The sequence below is a fragment of the Neohortaea acidophila genome, assembly GCF_010093505.1.
Source record: "Neohortaea acidophila strain CBS 113389 unplaced genomic scaffold BDY17scaffold_7, whole genome shotgun sequence".
Taxonomy (NCBI): domain Eukaryota; kingdom Fungi; phylum Ascomycota; class Dothideomycetes; order Mycosphaerellales; family Teratosphaeriaceae; genus Neohortaea; species Neohortaea acidophila.
The window spans coordinates 1,078,818-1,096,202 of record NW_022985516.1 but is presented as its reverse complement, the minus strand read 5'-3'; the positions used below and the strand labels follow the sequence as shown (position 1 = coordinate 1,096,202).

The 17,385-nt window shown below is 56.7% G+C and overlaps 10 protein-coding genes across 10 annotated transcripts; 6 read left to right on the top strand and 4 right to left on the bottom strand.

Annotated features, from left to right (window-relative positions):
* Positions 1-805: 805 nt before the first annotated feature.
* On the top strand, positions 806-2,753 carry BDY17DRAFT_252741 (acetylcholinesterase; the record flags this gene model as incomplete). Its single annotated transcript, XM_033731285.1, has 4 exons — positions 806-1,217; positions 1,277-1,393; positions 1,449-2,321; positions 2,392-2,753. 4 exons carry the CDS (start codon positions 806-808, stop codon positions 2,751-2,753), a joined length of 1,764 nt encoding a protein of 587 aa, XP_033588655.1.
* Positions 2,754-3,036: 283 nt separating this feature from the next.
* BDY17DRAFT_252553 (ribosomal protein L21e-domain-containing protein) lies at positions 3,037-3,698 on the bottom strand (the record flags this gene model as incomplete). The annotated part of the gene is made up of 3 exons (XM_033731264.1): positions 3,037-3,363; positions 3,442-3,557; positions 3,659-3,698. 3 exons carry the CDS (start codon positions 3,696-3,698, stop codon positions 3,037-3,039), a joined length of 483 nt encoding a protein of 160 aa, XP_033588654.1.
* A 218-nt stretch (positions 3,699-3,916) lies between these two features.
* Positions 3,917-5,105, top strand: BDY17DRAFT_325576 (40S ribosomal protein S9; the record flags this gene model as incomplete). The annotated part of the gene is made up of 5 exons (XM_033737381.1): positions 3,917-3,924; positions 4,337-4,393; positions 4,473-4,571; positions 4,629-4,862; positions 4,925-5,105. 5 exons carry the CDS (start codon positions 3,917-3,919, stop codon positions 5,103-5,105), a joined length of 579 nt encoding a protein of 192 aa, XP_033588653.1.
* Positions 5,106-5,419: 314 nt separating this feature from the next.
* BDY17DRAFT_317693 (SCO1/SenC-domain-containing protein) lies at positions 5,420-6,286 on the bottom strand (the record flags this gene model as incomplete). The annotated part of the gene is made up of 2 exons (XM_033736125.1): positions 5,420-6,061; positions 6,113-6,286. The coding sequence occupies 2 exons, from the start codon at positions 6,284-6,286 to the stop codon at positions 5,420-5,422; spliced, it is 816 nt and encodes a 271-aa protein (XP_033588652.1).
* A 189-nt stretch (positions 6,287-6,475) lies between these two features.
* BDY17DRAFT_268400 (FMN-dependent dehydrogenase-domain-containing protein) lies at positions 6,476-8,442 on the bottom strand. Its single transcript, XM_033731924.1, has 3 exons — positions 8,198-8,442; positions 6,946-8,133; positions 6,476-6,881 (listed from the first exon to the last, which is right to left on the bottom strand). Exons 1-3 carry the CDS (start codon positions 8,328-8,330, stop codon positions 6,721-6,723), a joined length of 1,482 nt encoding a protein of 493 aa, XP_033588651.1. The 5' UTR covers positions 8,331-8,442; the 3' UTR covers positions 6,476-6,720.
* A 1,737-nt stretch (positions 8,443-10,179) lies between these two features.
* BDY17DRAFT_300238 (uncharacterized protein) lies at positions 10,180-11,019 on the top strand. The gene has a single exon (XM_033734029.1). It carries the CDS (start codon positions 10,393-10,395, stop codon positions 10,873-10,875), a length of 483 nt encoding a protein of 160 aa, XP_033588650.1. The 5' UTR covers positions 10,180-10,392; the 3' UTR covers positions 10,876-11,019.
* Positions 11,020-12,183, top strand: BDY17DRAFT_300237 (uncharacterized protein). Its single transcript, XM_033734028.1, has 2 exons — positions 11,020-11,156; positions 11,214-12,183. The coding sequence occupies exon 2, from the start codon at positions 11,418-11,420 to the stop codon at positions 11,895-11,897; it is 480 nt and encodes a 159-aa protein (XP_033588649.1). The 5' UTR covers positions 11,020-11,156; positions 11,214-11,417; the 3' UTR covers positions 11,898-12,183.
* Positions 12,184-12,843: 660 nt separating this feature from the next.
* BDY17DRAFT_325572 (major facilitator superfamily domain-containing protein) lies at positions 12,844-14,466 on the bottom strand (the record flags this gene model as incomplete). Its single annotated transcript, XM_033737380.1, has 3 exons — positions 12,844-13,136; positions 13,197-13,787; positions 13,842-14,466. 3 exons carry the CDS (start codon positions 14,464-14,466, stop codon positions 12,844-12,846), a joined length of 1,509 nt encoding a protein of 502 aa, XP_033588648.1.
* Positions 14,467-14,723: 257 nt separating this feature from the next.
* Positions 14,724-15,843, top strand: BDY17DRAFT_335731 (uncharacterized protein; the record flags this gene model as incomplete). Its single annotated transcript, XM_033737933.1, has 2 exons — positions 14,724-15,229; positions 15,254-15,843. 2 exons carry the CDS (start codon positions 14,724-14,726, stop codon positions 15,585-15,587), a joined length of 840 nt encoding a protein of 279 aa, XP_033588647.1. The 3' UTR covers positions 15,588-15,843.
* A 78-nt stretch (positions 15,844-15,921) lies between these two features.
* On the top strand, positions 15,922-17,264 carry BDY17DRAFT_325570 (uncharacterized protein; the record flags this gene model as incomplete). Its single annotated transcript, XM_033737379.1, has 2 exons — positions 15,922-16,360; positions 16,411-17,264. 2 exons carry the CDS (start codon positions 15,922-15,924, stop codon positions 17,262-17,264), a joined length of 1,293 nt encoding a protein of 430 aa, XP_033588646.1.
* Positions 17,265-17,385: the final 121 nt, after the last annotated feature.

The following is a 17,385-nucleotide window of genomic DNA, read 5'->3' as shown; positions in this document are numbered from 1 at the left end:
CCCCCCTGCGGAGAATCACGCCTTCGGCGCATTTACGCTGCATCGGCAACGGCGGCGCAAATATGTAGGGGATCTGCACAGTCAGGTGCGGCGCGCCCTTGTTCAATTTCGCTACATAGGGCCCCGCCTATAGGCCAATCGCGCCAGCGCGGCAAAGCGGTAAGCCGGCGGTGGGACGGGGCATGAACGCACGCGAACAGCCGAGTCTGAGACAACGCGGTGGAGTGAACCATGGCCTTGGCGACCTCGCCTTTACGTCGTCTTGATGGCCATTGACTACCACAGGCCCACGGTCGAGTTAGGTCTATTTGACGACAATATTGGAGCCCCGCATCGCCCTTCGCTTGGGCATGCGCAATCGAGTCTAAAGGCCCTAAGGTATCGTGGGACGGGGCAGGTCGGCAAGCCTCACCTGCCCATGGGCGCAAACCATGCCACACCTTACCCATCTCAGCATAGCTTTCCCCCGAACAGGCAACGACTTCTGCAACAAGAAGGCGTACCAAACACGCGGGGAGATTTTGACGGCCGCCGGAAGTTGCCCGGTTTCTCGCCCGGCACCCGCCAGGAGCCAAGCGAAATCGATCACGCCGCATCTGCAGTCTGTCAGCGCGGCAATGCGCGAATTGCCTGGTGTATATCATGTCCGTTGCGGCATGTGCCTGGCCGCATTCGCCCTCTTATCTCTCACGAAAGACGCGTCGGTGAGTGGATGGCTTGACCGTCCGTCTGGCATTTCTCTTCATCCTCGGCCTTGGCCGCCGTTGAGTCTCTCGTTATTTTTTGCATTCGCTCCCAAAGCACCATGAGAAGCCTGGTGCTTGCCCTGTTGGGGGCTGCCAGTGCGGTGGCGACACCTATCGCCACGAATGTTCAAGCGCCTGTCGCCACGAACGTCTTTGACCAAGGCGTGACCTATCAGGGCATTCACGCCAACGAGATCGAAGGCTTCCTCACAATTTATTACGCAGAGTCGACCGCTGGCAATAATCGGTTCAGACCACCCGTCCCCTACACTCCTCCGGCGAACAGCACGCTCTACGCAACTCAAGCGGGACCAGCATGTCCGCAGCGAACCGTCCACGGAACGCCGAACCCGTTCAACGCTTATACCTATGTTACAGAAATCTCCGAAGATTGTTTGAGTCTCAATATTTGGCGACCGAATGGAACACAGGCTGGAGACAATCTGCCCGTCTTGCTCTGGATTTATGGAGGTATGTTGCGAACGATCCGTCCACTTTCGTCGTCTTGATCAACTCTAACGGCGTCGTAGGAGGCTTCATCACTGGCAGCAAAGACGGCATTCTGTCACAACCGGGAGGCCTGATTCTGCAGTCGGTGGATGACGGGCATCCCATCATCCACGTTGAGATCAACTACCGACTCAACGGTAAGTCGAGGCGATGATAGAAGCGCTTCTATTCCTTCGCTGATGTATTTGATAGTCTTCGGCTTTGCGCAGACCGAAGCATTGATCAACGAGAAATCGGCCAATGCTGGAATTCGCGACCAGCGATTGGCGATAGAATGGGTGAAGCAAAACATTGGCGCTTTCGGTGGCGATGGAAACAAAATCACGCTGCATGGCCAGTCTTCCGGCGGCTTGTCGATGGGCATGCAAACCATCGCATACGGCGGGAGTCAAGGAGCGCCATTTCAACAAGTCATGTGCGAAAGCCAATGTCTCGAAAACGACATCACCGGAAACGTTACTCGACACAATATGCACCGCGTCTGGCTGAACACCAACTGCACCCATCTCGACTTCGACTCCGCCGAGAGCGCGCAATGCCTTCGCGAGCAGCCGATGGAGACGCTGGTGCATGCGCAGATCAAGACGCACGTTCCGGGTCCGAAAGACAACGACGGCGACGCCTGGCTGCCCGTCGTCGACGGCGATTTCATTCCCGAGGCTCCCTCCGTCCTCCTGGACACCGGCAGATTCGCCAATGTCTCGGCGGTGATTGGCTGGTGCGACAATGACTACATGCTGTTCATGCCGCCTGACATCAAAACAGCGCGTGGATCGCACCAATGGCTCCGCGACTACCTCCCGGGCTTCACGGAAGCGAATCTCCAGAAGCTGTTGTCGCTGTACCCCAGCTCGGAGTTCCAGACGAAGCGCGGCCCGGGCGGCGACGTGTGGGTGCAGGGCGAATCCTACCGCACGGGGCGCATTGCACGCGACATTCTATTCACCTGCAGTGCGATTTACATGGGCGACGCGCTGGCCAAAGCGGGGAACAACGTGTGGTTCTACGATCAGAACAGAACCATGCTGTCGCCCGCTTTGAAACAGCGCGGCGCACCAGGCCTAGGTATGTCTATTCCCTCCTTCTCCCTAAACACCATCACCCAAAGTGCGCCATAACTGACCAAGCATCCCAGGCGTCGTCCACACCAGCGAACTCATCTACGTCTTCGGCAACCTCTCCAAATACGACGACCCCGGCTGGCCCTACCACCCCACCGCCCAGGACTACTACCTCCGCACGCATCAAAGCCGCTCCTGGTCCGCGTTTGCCGCGCTCGGCGAGCCCGATGTCCCCGGCCTCAAGACGTTGACGGGCTGGCAGCCAGCCAACTTTACGGACGAGAATTTCGGCGTGTTTGTTATTGGCGGCCCGCATCCCGGTGATGCTGGGTATGGGGGCAAGCCGGAGGCGCGGGCGCTCGTTGCGGCGGAGAAGTTGCAGGAGCGGTGTGGGTTTTTGAACTCGCCCGAGATTATAAAACAATTGCTGTATTAGTGTGTTAATGTTGATACCAAAAAAGGCTGGGCCGTGTATATAGTGAGAAGGCATGCGCAGGTATAATGCGCCGTATATCGTTCAACTGCTCACCGTGCTCGTGTGATTGCTTGTCATGGCTGGACTGAAAGGACGACATGATGGTACTGGCATGGACACCAATGGAATTTGTGGTTATCAAACTCTCAGTTTGGCGAATGAGGCCGCTGATCGCAGCATGGTTCACACTACTCGAAACGCCGTCCTCATCTCCACAGACACCACACGACGCACCCTCTCCCCTCTAAATCGTCGTCTCGTACGGAATCGGCACAATGCTCTCCGGCTTGTTGTCCTTCGCCGACACCGTCCGCTCGTCTCGGGGCTTCGCGGGCAGACGCTTGAGGTACAACTGCGTGCCCTGCTCCTTCGCCTGCCTCTTCTTCGCCGCGTTCTCCTTCACCCGGGTGAGGAACTCGTCTCGTGATCGGCTGTGGCGGACGTGCTCGACGCGGACGTTGATGCGCTTCTCCATGTAGCGGTTGCCGACTTGCTTGTAGAGGATGACGCCGACGGCGGATTTGGTCACGTTGTAGACGACGCCGGTCTTGCCGTGGTAGACTTTGTATGGCTGCGGGGTGTGTTAGTTTTTCCACGCTGCTCTTGCTGTCTGGCCGGCTCCTTTTGAGTCGGATCGGGTTGCACTTACCATGCCCTTCTGCACCGCACCGTTTGCTACGACATCGACGATGTCGCCGACTTTGTAGTGCTTGAGGTAGGTGGAGAGTTTGATCGCTCCTCGCTTCTTGAAGTCGCGCGAGAAGGCTGCATTCGCAAGTGTTGTTAGCAGAGGAGTTCCTCGTCACAGCCATTCCAGGCTCTCCGTCCATCGCCATCTCTGCGCCCAGGGTGGATATTTGACTGACCATATCGAGTGCCAGCTCTGAGACCGGCGGAGTGACCCATTGTGAAGTTGTGGTGTGGGAGATCGGTGAGAGTGTCGTCGACGTCTTCGCTACGCTTGCTGGAGAAGAATTCAAATTGGTGCGCCGGAACGCCAAGATTCTGTCCGCGAGTGGCGGGCCGGGCCGAGGCCGAATTTCGACTGAACACACACTTCAAATTTGCTGCTGCTGCTTGAACTTTGTGCACGACAGCGACATTCTCACGCGACAACCGCAAACATGGCGCCGTAAGTTATCCCTCGCACTGGATCGACGGCATGGTTTCTCGGATGGTGCGAAGCGTTGTGATGGAGCGAGCACGCAATTGGCAATGTGACAAGTGAAAGAGATGGACATGAGCTGCTGGTTGGACCTACACCATGACAACTGGTTCTCGACCTGCTCGCCATCGTACGAGGTGGTGTCCATCCACCATCTTTGCGAAGCGACTCAGCTCACGGCAGCATGCTCGCCTGGGATGGATGGGGTTGATACGGCAGTTCATTCTCTGATTCCATGGCCCAGCGCTTGTGGACTCATCTTACACTGCATTGGCTGCTCAACGGCAACGCTCCATCTACGCTTCGCACCTCTGAGAACCACCGTCGCTTCCGTGCCACCGAATACGGTCATTGCATAAAGCTAACAAGCCATGAACAGACGCAGCTACTCCAAAACCTACAAGGTTCCCCGAAGACCGTTCGAGTCGGCTCGTCTGTACGTGACATGACCCAAAGGCCACTGAGCATGAGCTTGCTCTGCTCAAGTCAACGGTTTCCCTAACATACTGTCACAGCGACGCGGAATTGAAGACCGTCGGCGAATATGGCCTTCGCAACAAGCGTGAGGTGTGGCGTGTGATGCTCACCCTCTCCAAGATTCGACGTGCCGCTCGGTATGTGCGAATACGCAGTGCCCTCGTTACCTTGCACGTATTGACTGTTACATTCAGTCAACTTCTCACCCTCGATGAGAAGGACCCCAAGCGTCTCTTCGAAGGCAATGCCCTCATTCGCCGTCTGGTCCGTGTCGGTGTGCTCGACGAGTCCCGCATGAAGCTCGATTACGTGCTGGCCCTCAAGGTCGAAGATTTCTTGGAGCGTCGTCTTCAGACTTGCGTCTACAAGCTCGGCCTCGCCAAGTCCATCCACCACGCCCGTGTCCTCATCCGCCAGCGTCACATCCGGTACGTAAATATTTCAATTGCTATCGTAGGCTCCTCGAAAATTACTGACCTTATCCAAACAGCGTCGGCAAGCAGATCGTCAACGTGCCCTCCTTCATCGTTCGTCTCGACTCGCAAAAGCACATCGACTTCGCACTCACCTCGCCCTTCGGCGGTGGGCGTCCCGGCCGTGTGAGGAGGAAGAAGGCCAAGGCTGCCGAGTCCAAGGAGGAGGGTGGTGATGAGGCCGAGGAGGAGGAGTAGATTTTTCGCAAACTTCTGCATGGTGCTGCGTTGTGGTGTCCGAGCTGTGTCAGGAGTAGCGTCACACCTCTTGACCACTCTCGAACCGGCGATGTTTAGGCGCACGTAGCTGCTATCAAAAGATCATCTCATGCCTGATTGCCTTTTCCTTGATCCACCCCATTCTTGCTACGCAATGTCCAGCTGCGCTTCCACTTCCGCCAACGATCTGCTTCAAGTGTTGCTTAAGTGACCAGGTACAAGAGTTCGATGTGTGAGTGGGCTTGGGTAGTACATGTATGCTACAGTTATATTACGGACGCATAGCATCTGATCTACGCCTTGTCCAGCTTCCCCTTCCAATCCCCCACATGATCATTGATGACCTTCGCCGCGGCATCCATCGTGAAGTTGCGCCCGATGGCCTCCACAAAATCGCCGTCAGGATCCATCAGATAGAAGTATATGCTGTGATCCACCAAGTAATCCTGCCCCGGCTTGACATCCGGCGGCGTAGAAAAGTACACACGGTACGCCTTGCACACATCCTTGACCTCCTGCCACGTCCCCGTCATGCCCACAATATCCGGGTGAAACTCCACCAAATACTTCTCAATCACCTCCGGCGTATCGCGCGCCGGGTCGCACGAGATGAACAGCGGGCGCAGCACGTTCCCATGCTTCGCCTTCACCAGGTCAATCATGCCCGCCATCTTGTCCAGCTCTTCCGGGCAGATGTCCGGGCAGTGCGTGAAGCCGAAGTAGATCAGGCTGTACTTGCCCTTGATGTTGGCGTCGGTGAAATCCGCGCCGCTCGTGGTGGTGAGGTGGAAGGGGCCGCCGATGAGCGGTTTGCCGATGCCTTTGTTTGCTTCGGCGATGCGGGCGCGCGCCATGCGCGCTTTCTCGTAGCGGAAGTAGATTGTTAGGCCGACGCCGGCGAAGAGGAAGAGGATGCCGGCTTGCCAGGAGAAGGGCTGCGGGCATGTTAGAGATGGAGTGTAGGGGGTGGTGGGTGGAGGACTAACGCCTAGTTTTGCACGGTCTTTTGCTTGTTGGACTGTTTTGTAGCCGCGTCTTGGAGGGGAAGATAGTTGAGGGCGCAGTCCCTGCCGGAGACTTTGTTCATGGCGCATAATGGAGTGTGATCGAGGAGTGGACTGGCTGATCAGAGGCGTGGAATGAATCTCTCGTTTGGGCATCCGTGTCGCCAATGCTTCGCGCGATTGCATCGAAAGACATCTTCGACAGATGCTCAGAGACGTGGCACGCATCGCTGCGTTGCCCAAGGGAATCGACATGTTGGAGCTGGGAGGGAGTAGTCTCGTGTAATGAAGGGTAGATTGCAGGTGTCATCGCAAAAGAGTCGAGGTTCGAGGAAGCACAGACGTCTTTTTTGATGTGGCTGATGCTTCTGCTCCGCGGGTGGCGCAACGTCTTTCAGACCAAATACTCAATGGCACTCGACGGCATTCCCACTTCAGAGAACAATACTAGGCAAAGCCTGCAGGCGCAGATGTATACGATCGTTCGGATTGCTTGTGTGTTATCCTGGCAGACAAAGCTAACCAGTCTTACATGCTCTACACCAACTCGGATTGAGCAGTCGATATGCTATGATTGTTGGTCTCTTTATTTACAACTTCGATCGCAAGAATCCAAAAAGTCCAGTCTGCGGCTTGGGAGGGAGGAACTGATCCAGCTCGCTGGTGTTGAGATATTGCATGTCGCCTCGCACCTTGTTCAAATCCGTCACGCCGCAAAGCCGCATGGCGGTTTCCAGTTCGTCTTGGAAGACTGCATTTCGTTAGCACGACGTGTTTCTTCCCGATGAGGGAGAGGTTGATTGCGGGCAACATACTGTCACAAAGGTGCTCGACACCATTCGTGTTATACGCGACGGCGCACTGGAAGGGGCGGCCGACTCCCACGCCCTGGGCGCCAATCATGACAGCCTTGAGAATGTCTGATCCTCTCCTCACTCCGCCGTCGACGTACACTTCCATCCTGGTGAAGACTTCGGGACAGTCTCTTCTGATCTCCAGGAGTGAAAGAAGTGTCGCCGGAGCGTTGTCCAAAGCACGTCCACCATGATTCGACACGACAATGCCCGCGCAACCCAGTTCGAGGGCAAGCTTTGCGTCTGCGGCGGTCTGAATACCCTTGATCACAATGGGTTTGCTGGTGAACCTCTTGATCCACGGAAGATCGTTCCACGTCAGTTGCCATTCGATGAAACCGCCCGTGGTTCTCGCCAACCCACCGCCCTTCTTGTCGGGCTTGTTAGTAACGCCATCGCCGGAGTACAGCGACACTTTTTGTTCTTCGAGTACTCTTTCGTCCGCCTCTCGCTTCGATACCACTGGTAGATCCACCGTGACGAAGATGGCCTTGATCTGATCCATCGTCTCCAGTCGCTGGAGTAATTCTTCCGTTTTCTTTCGATTACGGTCGACGTAGAGCTGGAAGAAGTAGGGATGTGTTTTGGGCACGGCGGCCAGGATGTCCTCGACGCTGAACGATGCAGCGGTAGATTGGACGTGGATGATGCCACCTCGTGCAGCACCGGCGCCGAGTGCCAGCTCGCCTTCGTCGCCAGCGGTCTTGGCAATGCCCATGGGCGCAATCAAGAGAGGCATGGTCACCTCTTGACCCAGCATCTTCGTCCTTGTGGTGATAGCCTTGACATCGCGCATGATTCGCGGGCGAAACCAGAGCTTGTGCCAGCATGTTTTGTTTGCATCGTAAGTCAGTAGGTCGTTGGAGGCTCCAGTGATGTACGCCCACGGCTTCCTCGGTCCGTATTTTTCGAACGACCGTTCGAAATCGTCGGCATTGATCAGCGCTGCGAGAGGCGGTTTCTGCTCGGGGTCCAATGGCGACTTGGCTGACTCGTCTTCCTTGTTGGCATCGGTCCATTTGGAGTCGATTGACGATTCGTCGAAGTCGCCCTTCTTGTCTTCGTCGACCAATTCCTTTTCGATGAGCTCCTTGGAGTGGTACATGTTGTATGTTTTGGTGCCATCTTTCCCGGCGAATTGATGGATGACTAGGTGGTGATGTTTAGCCTACAGTCCACTGCATACAACATCATGAATCGCTCTTCCACTCACTCTCGGCTCCTCCGGGATGATTAGGGGCGAATTTGGTAAGATCGTAGACCTTGCCGTTGACCACGATCCAGCAGTCCTCGGCCAGCGCATGCTTGGCCACTTCCGAAGAAGTGATTTTCTGTACTTGCGGCATTGTATGGACGTCGATGATGAATGGCTTCAACGAAATCAGGTGTACCCGAACCGCGGTCTCCTCCTCCGGCGGTGCTAAACAGAAGGCGATTGTGTCGGAGGAGGGGCGGGTGTTGTGACGATGATAAAGCTTGATGTACCTCGCAACCGAGGGTATCAGTCGAAGCGGGCGTGGCTCGTGGACCGGCGGCGTATTGTTCAGCACAGCTTGGCTCGGCGCGACTCCTTGACTGCATCTCAGTCGCCAGCGTTTGTTTCCAACGTCACCTGGCATGCATGAGACATTTACGACGTGACTCAAGCCGTGCAGCTGTATGTTTGCTCGTCGAAGGATGGGTGCCAGTGAGCAATCTCCTGTGCAGTGGTCCTGTCTCATGCCCGATCGTCTTCACCAATGATGGCGGTGAATGCGACAAGATGATCGAGACTGTGCCAGATGCGGTGTAACTTTACAAGTGGCTTCCGCCAGGCCCTTCGTCCCTTGAATCGTGTTGCATGGCATTCAAGAGACTGCTCTGTCTCGTGGATAAGGTGGGTGAAGGGATGAGAGGCAAGTCTTGCATGAGGAAGGTGCGACCAACAGTCACGACAAGCCCGGTGCCCTTCGCTCCTTCCTTCTTAAGTCACAGATGCCTTGCCGTCGTCACCAATCACGCACACCTCATCTCCCTCCTGTTTTCTACTTTCATGCGCGCTGCAAGCACACTTCCACGCAAACATCGCCCAACACTCTTGCTCTTCTTCATCGCCTTCGATTCGTTGAACCGCTTCTCAACACCGCTCACTGTCGGTCCGCCCGCGAGGAGATGCCAGCTCGTTCCTGATGCGCTCCCGCAAACGCAACCCCCCGCCTTCCGCTCGTGCTTTGCCACCGAGCCGCCTACCCCTTGGTGCCGGTCGCATCATAGACAACACCAAGTCTTTCGAAGCCAATCCTTCCGCCCCTCGCTCTCTGCGTACCCACCACTCTTCCAGCTTCACCTCCAGCTCGGCCGAAGACACCGTCCCGCACACAGCCAGCACGCCGCTCGCCAACACCCACGACTCCCCGATGCCTCCTCCGGACTCTTCCTCCGACCTCTTGGCCAAGGCTACAGCTGAGGCCAAGCTAGAGCGGCAGAGGAAGAGAATCGAAGAGGCCGATGCCGCTCTGAACGTGCCAACCTCACTCGATCGCCGCGCTCAAGGTATTCGCGGGAAAGCTAGGCAAGGTAAGCAATCCGATTCCAGTTTTTCCCTTGCACAGCACACACCCGAAAAGGAGGAAAGGGAGGAAGTGACGGAGGTTCGTGTCAACACGTTTCGTGCCATTTCACGCGAGAGCTCGGGCATCCGCCCCGCCTCCAGACTGTCGCAGCGCACCACCGACACCACGCACTCCGATGTCGATCCCCAGGATCCTGCCTTGCTGCACAGCGGCTTTCAAGTCTACACCTCCCGCCGCAACCGCAAAGGCGCCGGTGAGCTGAACCCATACGAGGACAAGCCAGAAGTTCGCCAGACAACTGTGGAGGCTTCGTTTGACGAGCGTCACATCTACGACGTGTTTGGTAATGCCCTGCCCGGCCCCGCCTTCCTGCACGGAACCCTCGGCGACGAACCTGGCCGCGTCCAATTCATCCAACACCCCAACGGCGACGTCTCCGCGCACCAGTGGTCGGCAGATCGGATGATCTGGGAGAACATCGGACAATACTCCAATATCCGCAAGAAAGTAGAAGGGCAGTTGGCCGCCGATCGCCTCAGAGGGGAGACAGCGCATCAGACCTTGCAACAGAACTCCCTCGCCTACTTCCGCACCATCGCACGGCAACGGGAGGCGATCGCCATGGGCATTCCCTTTGGCCCAAAGGAAATTGAGGCAGCCGTGCCGCCACAGCCGCGCAACGAGCTTGACTCCACGCGCAACCCTTTGAAGGACTTCATCAGGAAGATTAGCGCCCAGGAACACAATCTTCCTCTGAACTCCGGACAGGATCTTGGAAAGCCACAAAATGAGGATTCCAACGGCCCCATGAGAAGACCGCCGGGATTTTCGTCGACCGTGCAGGACCTGCGGAAGGATGTGCGAGGTGATGACTCGTTCACCTTCCCGTCAAGATCGGACTTGCCGCTTCCAAAGTACGACGATCCATTCTACTCGACGTTCCCGTATCAACGCAAGATCGTGGACTACCCGCACTCTCAGCCAGTCTATTCGCCTACACCGCAGGGCCTGCTACGTCCGGCGCCGCCTCCAGCACCCCGTGGTCCGGTCTATGGTGTCTACCCGCGACCGCCAGGGTTTCACTATGACTATCAGCCTCAACCAACATTTTTTCCCACGCCAGCGTCGCGAAGGCCTCTGCAGCCCGCCTTTGCCAGCAATCCCGTCGTCTACTCTCACCACACTGTCCCAAGCTCTGCATATGGGAGCTACTATCCTGCCTACATGTCCAACCATGTGCCTGCCCACATGCTGTCGTCGAGCATCTATCCGGCTCCTCCCGTTTCCTACTACACTCGACCTATCACACCGGTGTCTATCAGCATTCGTACTTCGATGAGTGACCAGCTGTGGAAAATCTCGGAGACCGCCAAGGAGCGAAGCCTGAGTCAGTCCAATATCGGACGTACCGTTCTCTACGACCCTTACCAGAACCAGTCATCGCCAGCTACTGGGGATCACAACGATGGTTATGGACATCGGCCATCGCTGGACCATATTCCAAAAGCAGCGACCAGTGTCTTGTCGCCACCAGCTGCGGGACATCCGACTTCCTCCGACTACTTCCCCACGATTCTGGCCCCCAAGCCCCAACCGGCTGTGTCGCCGCTCCGCAGCGTTCTGGAGTATAGCCTTGATCAGAGCAGTCCAGACCCGCAGTGGGATAAACGGACTTACGATCATACAACAACATCGTTGTCCACGACCGCCCCCGCCAAACCGACACCCCAAAACTTCAACGGCCCCTTCTTCCCAGCGGACTCCCCGCGAGGCACCAAGCTCCATTCCGGCGCGAGTGCAAAAACATACGAAGAGGAGCTGAACGATTGGTGGACATCGGGCAACAAATTCGCTAGACAGCAAGAGTTCTTCGAGAGCATCATGGCCGCCCACAAGCCTCAGACCACCCCCTCCAGCGCCAGCAGCACTTCACGCTCACACCTTCCCGGCCCCATCGGCCCTCCCTCGAAAACCCAATCAAAATCCCAACAACAACGCACCCCCTCCTTCAACACAACCACTACCCGCCTCCTCATCCCCGTCCTCGAGAACCTCGCCGCCTACGTCCAAGGCCCAATCGACAAGCGCCGCGACTACTTTTCCCAATGGTCCACGGCGCCGGAGTGGGCCGTCGACACGAGCGACACGGGCAACGACTCCTTCTTCGATAAAGACTGGGGCACGCCGCCGGCGCGCGTGGGGCGCGATCCGCGGTATCGCAGTATGAGTCGCTCGTGGTCGAGTGAGCATGTGCCTGTTTCGTCTGCTGGGCGGCGATTTGCTTCGTTTGATGCTGCGGGTGGTGTTGGGGGGGTGTATGGGGGTGGGATTGATCGGAGATTTGGTTTTGCTGGGAGGTGATGAGGGACTATGTCTTCTTCTTTGCTGGTGGACATTCGAGGAAGCGAAGGTGCGAGGGATTGGTTGAGAGGAGTTGTGAGTGGGCGGAGTACCGTGTAGGAAGGAATGGGATGGCGGTGGAATGTTTGATGGAACGGCGTACTATGATGGGAAGAGGGGGGAGGCAGAATGCTGCTTGCATGCCGGGCATGACGGAGAAAGAAGAAGAATAAGGAGGACTGAGTAGGCTCTGTTCTGTATCGTGTCTTACGTACGCAATCAGAGGTGGACCAAGATATTTTGGCACATCATGCCTTTCTCCCACATCTTGCTCCCATATGTGTACACCTGTGCGCTGCACCAAGAAGCTCAAGATGCATACCAACTGCCTTTGCCCGCTCATTGTTCTTCTCCAGTCCCTCGTCTCCGCCATCTAAGCAGAATATATACTCCTGCTCGGAGAAGAAGGCCTTGGCCACATGTTGGGGCAACACCCAGTTCAAAGGGAAGCCGTCGGCGTCGCCGCTCTCATCATTCTCACTTCCCTCATACCTCTGCAACACGCCTTCTGTGCGCAGTTTGCGCTCCATCTCGCTGCTGTCATTGGTCGAATAGTCCTCTGCTATCACCGGCGAGTTCGATACTTCGCTCCCCGTCTCATCCAATTGGTGCGGGTCGAAAGCGAACGCCCCCATGGCCATCGGCATCATCACCGGCCCCTCAACTTTGTGTTCCGTCACGGGCATGCACTCCACGGTATCGAACAACTGCGCGTGCGCCGCAGGAAGCTTGCAAGGCGCCTTCCCTCCCCGCCTGGAACAATCCAAGTATGGCCCGAGGCACAGAGGGTGGCTCCGTTGAGATGCCAACACATTGGAAAGAGATGTCGTTCAACAAGGCAAGATGCAGCATAAACAAATGCAGTATTTCTCGATCTAGCATTCTACAGCCACTCGAGGTCACTTATTCAAGCCTCTTCACTCTCATCCTCCTGCGCAGCAACAGATTTGATCGGCCTTCCGTACGCCGCTTCGGGGAGGAAGTAGAGGGGGATGTTCAAGGCAGCAGCGAGGGGTACGAGGAAGAACCAGATCAGTTGTCCGTGGGCGAATCCCGACTCGAGCCCGACTGCGTAGATGCTGGTGCCGAGGACAGGCGCAAAGGAGCGCAGGGCGCTCGTCATGGTCAGCACGACCGCGTTGAGAGTAGCGAGGACGGATGGCGAAGGGGAAATGTCGTTGACGAAGAGCTGGCAGCATACTGCATTGTCATTGATCAGCCTCGACTTCTTCTTGTGAGGTGGCAGGTGAGGGCACAAACCAAAGGTCATCGCCACGGAGCTCCCCAACACTAGCGTGGTGACGAAAGCAACCCAAAAGGCCGTCGTCCATCCATTACGCAACACCCAGCTCAAGATGGGGAAGGAGAGCATGAAGAACGGCCAGGCCGCGGCACCGAGTTGCATGACGAACCCCGTGCCGTATCTCCTCTGCAGCCAAGGAAAGGCGAGCAGCGTCCACACGGCCTGGCTGACGCCAATAACGGCGAGAGCGAGGGCAATCTGCTGATCCGAGAATCCAAAGCCACCAAACTCCACAAATGTGTATTGATATACCGGGGACACGGCGGTATACACGAAGGCAAGGAACATGGTGTGGGCGTAGATGGTTAGGACCATGGGCACGCCAGGGGATCGGATGACCTGCATAGTGGTTAAAGGGGGTTCTGCTGCAGCATCTCCGGCGTCCTTGCGGTGTAGGGTCTCCTTAAGGGACACGAGGCTCAGAATAGCGGCAGAGAGCACCATTCCTCCACAGGTGAAGGTCGATAGGGCGTAAGGGAATTTTTCCCAGAACGCAACGCCTCCAAAGACTCCCGGAAACTGCTCCGCTGGCTTGACCAAGAGGCCGCCTGGAGGGTGGGCGTTAGAACGTGCACGCAGCCACTCGATGCATGCTCACGTACCTATCACCGGACCGAGCGTAATGCCCATGTTCCGCATAAACATGAACCACGCAAACGCCTTGCCCTGCGTTTCTTTGGTAGTCAGTTCGGCCAGCATGGTGCGCACCGTCAGCACGCTTCCAGCAAACACTCCCGCCAGCGTCCGGGCCAGCACCATCTGCCACAGTGACTGCGTCAGGCCGAAGACGGCGGTGCCCACGGCGATGCCCGTCAAGCTGAAGACCAGGACCGGTTTGCGGCCATAACGATCTGCCGCGCGCCCGTAGAAGATCATGAGAAGCATTTGCACGAGGGAGAAGAGCGATTCAATCAGGCCGGCGTAGAAGCCGATCCGCTTCACCGGCACTTCGCCGATGAGATTGATCATCTCGTTGATGAAGGGGAAGATGCCGAAGTAGGCGACCGGCTCGGCGAGCGAGGTGTAGCAGAGGATGAGGATTTGGCCGTAGGGGAAGGCGGGCGAGGATGCGGGTTCGGCTTCATCGTGCTGCTGGGCGGCGTCCTGTTCGTCGGTTGGTGGAATGTCGCTCTTGGTCACTGCCGTCGGCAGAGGGCCATTGGGCTCGCTCGACGACACCAGCAAAGGCGTCGTCTCGCTGGCGTCGGCGCCCCGGGATTGGCTCATCGTTGAGATTCGCGAATGGACTCGCGTGTGAGCTCTCGAATCGCCAGGTCAGTCCATTGTCGATGAGGCAATGGCAAATTTTCGCGGGTGAAGTACTGATGTTACAGTGCACGACGGGAGGGTTGGAGTCATTCATCAGGCTAGCGTGCTGCGCTTCCCAATGCGGTCACCGTGCCGCCGCTTCACTGCCCGAATTTCTCAACTTCACCAAATCTTCTCGACACTATTATATGCTCGGCCAGATCCCCTTCGAAACCATGTCCCAAGATGCGCCGGTGAGCAGAAAGGAAAAGAAAGCGCAGCGAGATGCAGAGCGACGTGGCAAGGGCAAAAAGCGCAAACGCGAAGAAGTCGACGAGCAGCAGGATGAGACGGACAATGCGCTGCAGCAAGACTTCATCCCCTTGAACGGCGACAAAGAAACAGCAGCAACGACAACAGTCACCCCCGATACACCCAAAGTCAACGGCAAAGAGCGCTCCGAAGAACGCAAAACCAAGAAGCGCAAAAAGTCCAAATCCGCGTCCAAGCCAGACAATGCCTCCGCCGAGCAACCCGACGACACCGACGGCACGAAAGAACCGCGCAAATCCCGCTTCATCCTCTTCATCGGCAACCTGCCCTACGCCACCACCGACGCCGACCTGAAAGCCCACTTCCAGAAAATCGAGCCCTTCACCCTCCGCCATCGCACGGACCCGAAGACGAAGAAGAGTAAAGGGTTTGCGTTTTTGGAGTTTGAGAATTACGATCGCATGAAGACGTGCTTGAAGCTGTATCATCATAGCTTGTTTGAGCCGAGTACCGTGGGCAAGGAAGATGAGGGCGCGGGCAAGAGGAAGAAGAAAGAGCAGGGGAGGCGGATTAATGTCGAGCTCACTGCTGGTGGAGGTGGGACTGCCGAGGGAAGGAAAGAGAAGATCAAGGCGAAGAATGTCCGGTTGGACGAGCAGAGGAAGCGGAGGGCAGAGGTGGAGCGGAAGGAGAAGGAGAAGCAGCGGAAGAAGGGTGGTGGGGATGAGGGCAAGGCTGCTGGCAATGCTGCCCAAGAAGAGGTGTCTGACGTGGCAGACGATACTGCTGGCATTCACCCTAGTCGATTAGCCCGCGTGCAGCGATGATGATCTCTCGTTGCGCAAAGGCCGCTAGCGCAATTTGTATTGCGGACAAGGCGCTCATCTACTGGTCACGACGGAGTGAGACTTCATGGAATGCATGTCTCTGCCCTTTCATGCAAGCTGGTGTTACAATCTTGTCTATCCGAGATTTTCGATCCGTCTCAATGAATGACCACAGACTATGCTCTCATTCACGCCCACCTGGCCATGCATATAAACTGTCGGAATGATCTCCATCCTCGTAGACCGCTGGCATCTCAAACCAGGTCAACATCATGCCCATTTCACTTAATCACCCTCCACACCCTCCAAAGAACAAGGCTCGCCAGTCATCATCATGCCCACCCCGGCCTCATCTTCTTCCACAACTGGGCAAGAGCGAGATCCATGTACCGATACCAAGACAACACCGACAACATCCTCCTCGGAATCCAAAGAGCAGGACCGGCTCACCCTACTCGGCCTCCCCACCGAACTCTTCGAGCGCATCGCACAACTAGCAGAACCAAAAGACCTGCTCAGCCTCCGCCTGGCCAGCAAAGCCGCCGCCAAAAAGACAGACAGAACATTCGTGTCCGCGCACTTCAGCGAGCGCACGTTCATGCCGAGCTCCGAAGCCAGCCTGCACAGATTCGTAGATTTTGGTTGGCACCCATTGTACGGCAAGGCGTTGCGAAAGATCACGTTTTGCGTGGAGGAACTGCGCCCGCTATCGACCGCGCCACCTGACGAGCTGCGGCCGGGCTTTGGAGAGATTCGCCCTCGACCCCAGGCTGGTGAACGACGGCCGGCTCGGAGAGTCCTGACTCCGGAACAAGAACGCGAGGCGGCTTGCGATTGGCGCGCTATCGGAAGCTTCTCGACGACCAGGTTGATTTGCGCAGCAAGCGACGAGACTGGGATCTTCTTCGTCTGGCTTTCCTCGCTCTCAAAGGCCACGACAATGTCCTCGATATCAGTATCATGGCCGTTGGCGATGAGCAGCTTCCCAGCCGTGAATTCGGGGTGATTCGCTCGTCGACGGGCCGCAAGCCGGTCCCTACCAGCAATAGTATTGAGTGCTGGCAACTGGTGGCAGCCGCCATAGTGTCCAGCAAGGTGCGCGTGGGCAACATGCAGACTGGCAGCCATGAGAATTGGGTGCTGCCCATGGACCTGGTCATGCAATCTGAAAGCTGCTCGCTCAAAACCACTTCCCTCTTCGGCCAGCTGCGCAGCCTCGAGCAGTGGTGGCGCTTCGACACCATGGATGACGAAGAAATCGCCAAATTCGCCCGGCTCTTCCGGGATCTGAAGAACCTGACGCACCTGAGCCTGCGCTATTGGTACGGTTCCGACGAGTTATGGGAGACATGGCGAATCGCCCAAGCCATGATGATGTTGTCGATACAAGCCCCTGCGCTACGATCGCTGGAAGTATTCCACTTGATGCTTTCCCTTGAGCAGTACGTCCGCTTCCTCGGACACTTCCCTCGCCTTGAGAGGGTCGGATTTCGGACTTGCTCATTCTCCGTGGTGGGGAATCTCGATGGGATCGATCGCCATTCGTATGTAAACGTGGCACGCACTCTGAAGAGGCTGACGGGCGTGAGCGACATGGTGTTTGAAAACTGCAATGATCGCCTGCGCAGTGATTTCGATTGGGAAGACCAATTTGAGATCGAGGGGGGGTGGGAGTGAAGGGGGCACGTTTTGACGTTTTGTCAGTTTTGGCGCGGTACTTGCAAACGCACCTGAACGACCGTAGAATTAGATGAGTACAATACAAGATGAAGAGGATGGCGAAAGATGTTCTGAGATG